This window comes from Balaenoptera acutorostrata, chromosome 14 (genome assembly GCF_949987535.1).
Source record: "Balaenoptera acutorostrata chromosome 14, mBalAcu1.1, whole genome shotgun sequence".
Taxonomy (NCBI): domain Eukaryota; kingdom Metazoa; phylum Chordata; class Mammalia; order Artiodactyla; family Balaenopteridae; genus Balaenoptera; species Balaenoptera acutorostrata.
In genome coordinates this window covers 60,343,001-60,352,794 of record NC_080077.1, presented here as the reverse complement: position 1 = coordinate 60,352,794, position 9,794 = coordinate 60,343,001, and the positions used below count along the sequence as shown (strand labels likewise).

General features: G+C 51.7%; 1 protein-coding gene across 1 annotated transcript; it reads left to right on the top strand.

Annotated features, from left to right (window-relative positions):
- The first annotated feature begins 2,793 nt into the window (after nt 1-2,793).
- Nucleotides 2,794-9,184, top strand: PRDM13 (PR/SET domain 13). Its single transcript, XM_057527638.1, has 3 exons — nt 2,794-2,919; nt 3,209-3,329; nt 6,811-9,184. Exons 1-3 carry the CDS (start codon nt 2,794-2,796, stop codon nt 8,547-8,549), a joined length of 1,986 nt encoding a protein of 661 aa, XP_057383621.1. The 3' UTR covers nt 8,550-9,184.
- The last annotated feature ends 610 nt before the right edge of the window (nt 9,185-9,794 follow it).

Genomic DNA, 9,794 nt, shown 5'->3' with positions numbered 1-9,794 from the left:
AAATAAAATAAAATTCAAAAATTCAAAAAAACAAAAAAAGCATGCAGGACTTGAGTCGTCGGTTGGCGTGCAGGGGAGACATGATTAAAAACCCAGCCCGCAGAACCCCTCTTCAAACCTCGGGTGCGGTCAGGGCACGCGAACCCCCGCAGCGTCCGCTCCTGCGGCCTCTTCCCATTCTCCAGAGAAAGTGCGGCCCTGGGGTGCACCCGGGAGCAGAGATGAACAACTGACCTCGTCTCCCAAAACTAGTCCGGACGCTTCATACTTCGGGGCGAAACTGGACAGAGGGAACGGTAAAGCGGTTCTAAATAGAGGACTGGCCTGAACCCAATCGCCTGAAATGGTAATACGGCCGTTATTTAAAAAGTGTAGGTATTTTCTGGTGTTTTCCCATCAAGTACCTGCCTAATTTCTGTATGGCACACGCCAGAAATCAATAGAAGTTAACAAGTCCTCCAAACAGTCCCCATCTCTTTGTTTAATCTCCTTTACAATAAAGCCAAGGGGAGAGAATTAAAAATCTTTGAAGTAGACCAAGGCTCAAAGGAATCAGCCAAGTAGACTTAAAGTAGTCACTTATTTCCCAAAACTGGTTTGTCGGTGAACAATAAAAGGAAGTAAAATTTATGGAGAAATTATACAGTGGATTTGTCACTTAAAATATCGTAACTGTCTCGAGGACAATGCCCCATGCTGAGGATTAATGGTCCCGCCGGACCTTTGATTCACCAGCGCCTTTTCTTCGCCCTTGACAAATTGGATTTTTAGGAATGGGAAGGTCGCCTGGACCATTGTGCGCCAGCCATTCAGAGGCCTCGATTATGCAGGGGGCTGAGGGAACCACTCCATGTGACCTTCTCGGGTAGGACTCTGCAGCTGCTCTGCAGCGCAACTCTCTCACCAAACTCTGCGCCCTTGCGCTAGCGGTGCCAAAAGGCGCCCGCCCAGATTGAAAAGGCGCAGTGCATGCCCGGCCGCGTCACTCCGAGGGCGGAGAACGCACGTCGGGGCGCGGCTCGCCAGCTAGCGTGCGGCTCAGGCTCTGTCGCTCGCGCCCTGCCGAGGACCCAGTGCGCCCGAGCGCCTGCCTGGCGGCGGCGGCGGCAGCAATGCACGGAGCCGCTCGCGCTACGGCCACCAGCGTGAGTGCCGATTGCTGCATCCCGGCCGGCCTGCGCCTCGGGCCGGTGCCTGGAACCTTCAAGCTGGGCAAGTACCTGTCAGACCGCAGGGAGCCCGGGCCCAAGAAAAAGGTATTAGCCATTCCAACCTCCGCCCCCTGCCGTTCGTTCGCCTCCCCTTATTCCCTCCAGGAAATGGGTGGATAGGGCTAGCGGAGGAAAGGGGTGACTGAGTCGTTACCTGCCAATTCTGTCAGTTGTAAGGGGACTCCGATCATTTCCCACAAGTCGCACTAGCCGAGAGCTGGACGTGGGCCGGGCTAGGGGAGAGGACGTGGCTGAGAGCGGACAGCCCCCGGGTGGGATGCGTGGGGCTCTTTACGTGCCGGGACCACTCGGAACCCCCGATTTCCCCGGAGCGCTGGGGCGTTCTTCGCAGAGGCGCCCCCCTCCTCCCGCTGCATCTCTCCTCTCTTGGCAAATGTGCCTTTTCTCTTTTATACAACTCACAGGCGCTGAGGACTTTTCTTACCTTCTGCCCTTCAATGAGCTAATTTGAGGCTTAAATTTGACTTCAAATAATTTGATCTCATCGTCTCCGAAAAATTTATCCTTGGGTACTCTGTTCCTAGAACCTCCCCAGGTGTTTCCTTCCGCGGGTGTCTGCTTGCGGGTTCGGGGTGAATGGAGAGAGGGTGCGCCAGGTGTTGGCTCTGACGCAGACTCCGAGGACGAGGAGCGCCCACCCGCGAGGGGCACCGGGGCTGAGCGCCTGCAGCCGGGCTCGGAGGGGCCAGAATCGCAGTTGGGAGGCGTCAGGGCCAACCCGCCCGTTCCGACTTCCCAAACAGCGTCGCGAACCCCGACCAGAGAGAGGTTCTAACAGTCCCCCGCCCGCCCCGAGGCGTCTCAGCGGGCGAAGGTCGGCCAACTGCCACCGGGAATGAAGGCAGGAGTCCGGTGGCGTGGGCAGGGGTGACTGGGAAGAGGACCTTAGACTACAGCTTTCTTGTAAGGAACTGCTTCGGGCCCGGTCGACGGGACCCGCATCTGGCTCCTCACGCAATCATCCTCTTCCCCAGAGTAGTATAGCCGGGCTCGCCTTGTACCGCTCCTTCTTCTTTAAACGCGCTTTAATTGCTTTTAAATGGCCGGCCAGCGCGCGGCCGCTTTGTTCAGACAGTTTCGCCGCGGGGCTCGCGGGCACCTCCGCGTTTTGGTGCGGTGCCGCTGGAATGCGGAGGCAAGAGAGGGGGCGCGGGACACCCTGCGTTCTGGGACTGACTTAGAAACGTCTCTAGCCTGGTATCGGGGCTGCCCTTAGAACCGCGAGACGGAGAGCTGGGGTGGGGGTGGGAGACGTCTTGGCACGAGATGTGCCCAGGCACTCGGGCAGGATGCTTTCACTCCTCGTGCTGTCAAAGTGGGACAAGACGGGCGGGGTCGGGGGGGGGGGAACTGTTATGTTAGTCAGCCTCCCCTCTTCCTCCCTCCCCCAAGCAAGGGTCCTAAGGACTTACTCTCCTCCCAGCAGCCCACAGCGGTCTGGCCAACATCAGCACAACCATTTTCCTGAGTCGGCTGGGGGTGGAAGATACACTTGCCCTCTGGGTTGTGGGCCTGGCCGTGGCACGCGGGAGAACGACCACTCCTTGTGTTGCAGGTGCGCATGGTGAGAGGGGAGCTGGTGGACGAGTCGGGGGGCTCCCCCCTGGAGTGGATAGGGTTAATCCGGGCAGCCAGGAACCCCCAGGAACAGACTCTTGAAGCTATTGCAGACTTACCCGGAGGACAGGTACTGTGGGCTCCCCCCCTCCACTGCCAATTCTATCTACCAAACTGTCACTGATATTAAGAGCAAAGCACTTTAGCTAGAGGTCTCATTTAAACGTCCCAATAACCCTATAAGGCAGATACTATTATTTTCCCGGTTTGAAGAATGAGGGAATTGAGGTTCAGAGAGGTCCAATAGTTTTCCCAGCGTCACACAGAGTCAGAGCGGGGAATCGAACCTTTCCTCTCAGTTGTTTTTTGACCAATTACCCAGGAAATGACAGCAAGCTGTACTGTTCCTTGCGTCCCAGATCTTCTACCGAGCGCTGCGAGACGTCCAGCCAGGGGAGGAGTTGACCGTGTGGTACTCCAACTCCTTGGCGCAGTGGTTTGACATCCCCACGATTGCAACTCCGACGCACGACGAGAAAGGTACCGCCTCTGAGAAAGCCGTCGGGTGAGCGCGGGTAGGCGAGAGTCCAGCCCGCCTCCGGTCTTTGGGCCCGTCCCTAGACTTGAAGGGCCTTTTTCCTGCGCTGTGTAAAACTGAATTCATACTCCCTGTCGGAGTGGGCAGGGGCGAGGTCATCACTACCTCCTTTAAATCAACAGTAAATGATAAAAACAGACCATAATAATCTGACTCTCGATGGCAGGGAAATAATATTCTTCGTGAATTTCATGCGGGTCACCCTTTCTGATTGCATACCCAAAGAGACAGTTATTTACTCACTTAAGAATCAATAAAGATGCTTTAACGTAGTATTAGGGTAACCACCTCATGAGCTCCAAAAAGTGTAACTCAAACCTGGAATGCTTTTGAAGGCGAGGGGCATCTCTTCACTGGTTTGGAGGAAAGTAATGTATTTCTACAGCATTTTAGAAGCATTACGGTACTTACAGCTGGTCAGTTGGCAGGTTACTGAGGCCCTTCATTTAAATGGTATTTATTCGTTTCCCTCTCCCTACTTAAATCGAAACTGGGATGTATCCCAGTTTCTTCTCAGATTTATTTGACCCCTTCCAAAGCCAAGAGCGGATTTATGCAAATTAAGGTGCAGTAACTAAAGAGAAAAACATTTTCAAACCTTCCCTAGAACACTGAGGAACACTTGCTGTGGAAAAAGGCTGGGAGGTGCTAAAATAGTTAAGATCTTGAGACTCCTTGTTATTGCACAACACTTCCATGACTTTCTTTGTTCTTTGCCAGTTGTTTTTGTTTGTAATTTCTCCTAAAGACACAGTTATATTTAAAGTCAACATCATGGATGCCGTGAACTATTTTAACACATTCTCCTGAATTTCCTGCTCAATCTCATTCCTTTAGAAATAGAGTTAAAGATCTTAATACAAGTGTGGGACTTAAACAATTAATGAATAAGAGAATGAAGTTAATTCAAAATGATGAATCACTTCACTTCAGAGTGTCACTGTCTTCTGTAAACTAATTCTATTGATTTTGTGGGTAGATCTGTATGTACAGTATTCATAAAAGTTATCTTAGTTTGTTCCTTGCATCACATTACATCCTCTTGTCAGCTTCTTCCAGTAAAAGGGAAACATGACAAAAGCCCCATAGTGGAAAACTCTCAAATCTGCCACTATAGAACAATTCCAAGGACTCCTGGCCTTTGGGGGCCAGGAATTTTTGCACAGAACACCCTTCTTTAGACACTCTCAAATAGTACAAAAGCAACTTTTTTGAGTGGTGGCCCTCATGTTTTCATTTCAGTCAATAGAGCCTATAAACATCATATGGTCACAGATATCAAAAGAGACACCATTTTCCTTTTGGGGAATGTGTGGGTTACTTTGAACCCTGACTTCCACAGCTTTGAGGTGCTTGAAATCTTGACCACCTTAGAGTTAATATCCGGGAGAGGAGGCAAGATCACTTATGAAGTGTGTTTGGTACTTTTGGCATAGGTTGGATTTCAGAATCCAGAGAACATGTCAGTTCATTAGGATAAACAACAAAAAAAACCAAACACAGTGAGACAGAAAACATACATTTGCTTAAACCTTGAAAAGAGGAAGAAATAAGTAGGGATGGCTGCTATTCTTCCAATATTGACTAACCCCAGTGGGTTTCAATTCCATAGTAAGATTAACAAAAATACTCTTTGTTTTAGGAACAAAGCTTACTTGGCTTTGCATTGAGCTGAGTCACTCTAGGGCAGCCTCTGAAAATGCCCTCTTTAAAAAGGGGTGATGAGAGGGAGCTTCTGAACTTAGCAGAAAGAAGGTTACTTAAGATATTAAATCAACATACCCACCAAGAGAACTCAGGAAGTCTCTTCTCTCTCTCTTTTTATGAAGATTTATTTTACATGGCTGTTCAATACAACAGAAATATTGAATTGATTTTTATTTAAGTCTTCCATAAATAATTAGGATAGGGCACATAGGCAAATCCTCTTCCCTTCTTTTCATTCTGCTCTACCTTGGCTTCAGCTGGAATAATCTGCTCCTTACTTGAACTTCCACCTTAGTTATCTGGGAGGACTACTTGCTTTATACAAATTCAGAAGCAAAATACATGAAGGGAGGAATATCTGAAAATTCCCCCCATTGTTGTTTCTGTAGTAATGTTTTAGAAGTTTAAGCTACTTGTGTGCAAAGAGGAAAAATTTAACTTTCCCATTACATTTAATGAAACTGACATTTACTTTGGATACTTCCTTGTGGCTCAACTAACTTCTTTCTCATAGACATCCTTTCCTTCAGTATTATCGATCAACCACAACACTTAAAAAGACACCCAATTGCAAGTTCGCTGTTCTCTGTAGGGATGTAACATGACCTTTTTGAGAGAAAATTAACTTCTACCATGTGATCAAAGTCTGTTTCATACATGTGTCTTTTGACTGTGTTCATAGACCCTAGCAAAATTTAAAAACAACTGATGTTAATAATATTAAACACACAAAAAAGGTTTGATGCCAAAAGCATGTATATAGTCCCTGATATAAAATGGTGCACTTATCAAAAGCTGAGTATATTATTCACACACACACACACACACACACACACATATACACACATACACCATATATATTTTCCAAGGACTTTACTAAGCTTGGATTTGTGCAGCTATCTAGGAGTTAATTAATTACCAGGTGGAACAACTGACAAGATAATGCAACATCATCCTTCTGTTTTTAGAATATCGGGACATAAGACTTTTTCTTTTCTCCCATCAAATTAAATGGGGTTAAAGAGGAAATAAAGATACAAATAATTTTGAAGAATAGCAAATCATAGTCCCTATGTGGTCCTTCAGTTGGTCACGCTCCAGGAAAACCTCAGGCAAAGTGTTTAAGGCTGGGAGGGGGTGGGGAGGGTGGGTAGTGGACATAAAAGACATTGTTCTATGAAAAGGAATGATTACATATGGCCCATACATACAGGATAATGTCTCGCCTGGTAATGAGGCGCTCACGACCATTAGATTGGCCTTTGTTCAGTTTACCCAAACTCCTTGACATACGCCACCTATTCTGCAAACGCCAACAGATGGGCCCAGGCCCAGCACAGCCCCAAACACTTGATTTAAAGCAACAGCTGCTCTCGGCTCTTCCCTGGCCAGCCTGCCTGAGCGCTGCCCTCCCAACGAAGATTTGCTCGCATGGCCTGGAGGAAGTCTTCGTTGGAAAGGCCCAGGTCACCCCTCTCGGCCCCTGAGTAGTCTCAGAGGATGGAGATGGTGACAAAGTTGGCCATTTGGGGCTTCTCGGAGTCCTCGCTACAATGGGGCTACCGAACTCACTTATTCGGCGGAACCCAAGAATACTCCTACTTCTCCCCATACCGCTGGTCAAAACCTGGGCTTTGCCTCGTGCGCGCTGGCGCTTTCTTTCTCTCTCGCTTGCTTGCTTCTCACCGGGTCGCTTTTTCACTTTTTCTCGCCCAGGGGAGGAGCGCTACATTTGCTGGTACTGCTGGAGGACGTTTAGATACCCCAACAGCCTTAAGGCGCACCTACGTTTCCACTGTGTGCTCAGCAGCGGCGGGGGCCGCGCCTACCTGCACCACGAGCACACGGCTCGCCAAGGCGCTGCCCCGGCCGCGGATGGCCTTCGCCTCTCCCCGAAACCCCCGGCGCCAGACTTCGCTGCGGCCGCCCCGGCGGGCACTCTTCGGGCCCACCCTCAGGTCCCGCCGGCCCTCCAGGCTTGCGGAGCGCGGGAGAGCATCAAGCGCGAGGCCTCCTCTGCGCCCTCGGCCACCTCGCCACCCCTGGCCAAGTGGGGGCCGTCCAAGAAGGCCAAGGAGCAGCCGGAGCGCATCCTGGACATGAGTGGTGCCGCCCGGGGACACGGCCACTTCCTCGGCATCGTGGGCGGTTCCCCAGCGGGGGGCGGCGGCTTGGCTTTCTATCCTGGCGTGCGCTCGGCTTTCAAGCCCGCTGGCTTGGCCAGGGCAGCCGCGGCCGCGCACTGCGACCCCTACCGGGAGGAGGGCGGCGGCAAACCTGGGGCCAGCCTGGCCTTAAGCAGGCTGCTGGGCGGGGGCCGGCCGGGCGGACGCCCGGGAAGCGGGGAGAACCCGGCGGCGGGCGAAGCGGGCCACCACCATCACCACCACGCGCACCATCACCACCACCACCACCCCAAGTGCCTGCTCGCGGGGGACCCGCCGCCTCCTCCTGGCCTGCCCTGCTCCGGGGGTCTGCGCGGCTTCCCTTTGCTCCCCGGGCCCCCGGAAGAAGCTTCCGCCTTCAAGCACGTGGAGCGCGCCCCACCCGCCGCCGCCGAGCTGCCGGGAGCGCGTTACGCGCAGTTGCCCCCGGCGGCCGGGCTGCCCCTTGAGCGCTGCGTGCTGCCCGCCCTCGACGCGGGAGGCCTCAAAGGCTACCCGGGTGGCGAGTGCAGCCACCTGCCCGCCGTCATGCCGGCCTTTACCGTCTACAACGGGGAGCTACTCTACGGCTCACCGGCCGCCGCCACTTATTACCCGCTCAAACTGCACTTCGGCGGGCTGCTCAAGTATCCGGAGTCCCTCTCTTATTTCAGTGGGCCCGCGGCGGCGGCGGCGACCGCTCTGAGCCCGGCCGAGCTGGGCTCCCTGGCTAGCATCGACCGAGAGATCGCCATGCACACGCAGCAACTGTCGGAGATGGCGGCCGGGAAAGGCCGCGGCCGCCTGGACGCGGGAACGTTGCCCGCGGCCGTCGTGGCGGCGGGTGGCGCTGGGGGTTGCGGCAGCGGGGGCGGCGGCGCGGGCAAGCCCAAGACGGGCCACCTGTGCCTCTACTGCGGCAAGCTGTATTCGCGCAAGTACGGGCTCAAGATCCACATGCGGACGCACACGGGCTACAAGCCGCTCAAGTGCAAAGTGTGCCTGCGGCCCTTCGGCGACCCCAGCAATCTCAACAAGCATATCCGGCTGCACGCCGAGGGCAACACGCCCTACCGCTGCGAGTTCTGCGGCAAGGTGCTGGTGCGCCGCCGGGACCTGGAGCGCCACGTCAAGTCCCGCCACCCCGGCCAGAACCTGCTGGCCAAGGCGGCCGACGGCCCGGGCGTGGAGCCTGACTACCCCCCGGAGCCGGGGGAGCCCAAGAGCGACAACGACAGCGACGTGGACGTCTGCTTCACCGACGACCAGAGCGACCCTGAGGCCGGGGGCGGTGGCGAGCGTGACTCCTAACGAGTCTTCCCGGGAAGCGGGGAGTGTGGGGCCGTGGACAGAGAGAAGAGGGGCTTCTGTTCTGGGAGAAGAGGAACTGCTGGTGGTGAGAAGAAGGGCCCAACGGACAAAACCGGTTTGTTTTGGTCGGGCGCCGCATTTGGAACGGTGAGAAGTCGCTGGTCCGATGCTGAAATTGTGAGCAAAGGTTTCGAGGTGGCTTGAAAAAATCTTGCCTTCCGAGCATCCCGAGGGCCGCGGGTCCCAGCGCGCTCCAGGCCCCCGGACTCCGCGGATAGGCTCCGTCACCCCCCAAGCCAGGCGGTCTGCTCTCGAGGTTTAGGATCACATTAATGTGAAGCCACAGCGCCCTCGAGGGTGCCGAATTTAACCGCCACGTATTTTTAAATTGTTCTTTTTTGTGGAGAAAATTGTGCCTTTTGAAACGACGTTTTGTGTGTGTATTTTACATTAGCATTTCACTGCATAGGCAAAACAGTAGTCGCAATTCGGTAGATGTGACATCCATACACTTGTTTCCATTTCATCTGTTTTCGTGTCAAAGACTGCGCCTTGCTGCATTGAAGATATAGTGGTAGCAGGTGTACAAATTAGTCAAGTTGCAATTATTTATAAGAGAATAGTGACATGTAAAATATCTAAAGCATGAATCTAAGAGCACGCAATATATAATTTTAAAGAAGATGTCCTATTTGGTAGAGTACAAATGTGATGTATGTTGTTTTATAATGAATGATGTACAGTGGATTCAGTATTTTCATCTTGGTTCCAGTTTGTGCAATCTTTAATAAAAATAAAGATAAGAATGAGAGTTTGTTCACTTAGCAATTTCAGCAGATCTTTTAAAGAAATGGCTTAATTTGAAAATGGTTTTCAAGGAGACTCCATAATACAATAAATCAGAGGACACTTGAATACTTCAATTTTTCATTAAATAAATTTTAAGTACTGTTGTAATAGGAAAATATACAATTTTTAATACGTGCATTTCACAGGCACCCAGCTAGCAGGCAAAACAATTGTTTTCTGAAACGATTGTTAATCATGCTAAGTGTTTTCATCTTTATGGAAAAAAGCTAATGACCTTCAAGGAAAAACACACCCACACACAGTATTTCTCATCAAAAAGAACTGTGGAACTGTATAATCACTATTTCTTGTTACGTACACTTCGACAGAACTTCCCATGGGAAGCAAGAAAAAGGAAACTTGAATAGTGCTTTTATGATTTGTACACTTTAATAT

Coding starts and splice junctions, on each gene's coding strand:
- PRDM13 (XM_057527638.1), top strand. CDS start 2,794: ATGGTGAGAGGGGAGCTGGTGGACGAGTCGGGGGGCTCCCCCCTGGAG. Junction 2,920..3,208: donor CAGACTTACCCGGAGGACAG/GTACTGTGGGCT, acceptor CTTGCGTCCCAG/ATCTTCTACCGAGCGCTGCG. Junction 3,330..6,810: donor TCCGACGCACGACGAGAAAG/GTACCGCCTCTG, acceptor TTTCTCGCCCAG/GGGAGGAGCGCTACATTTGC.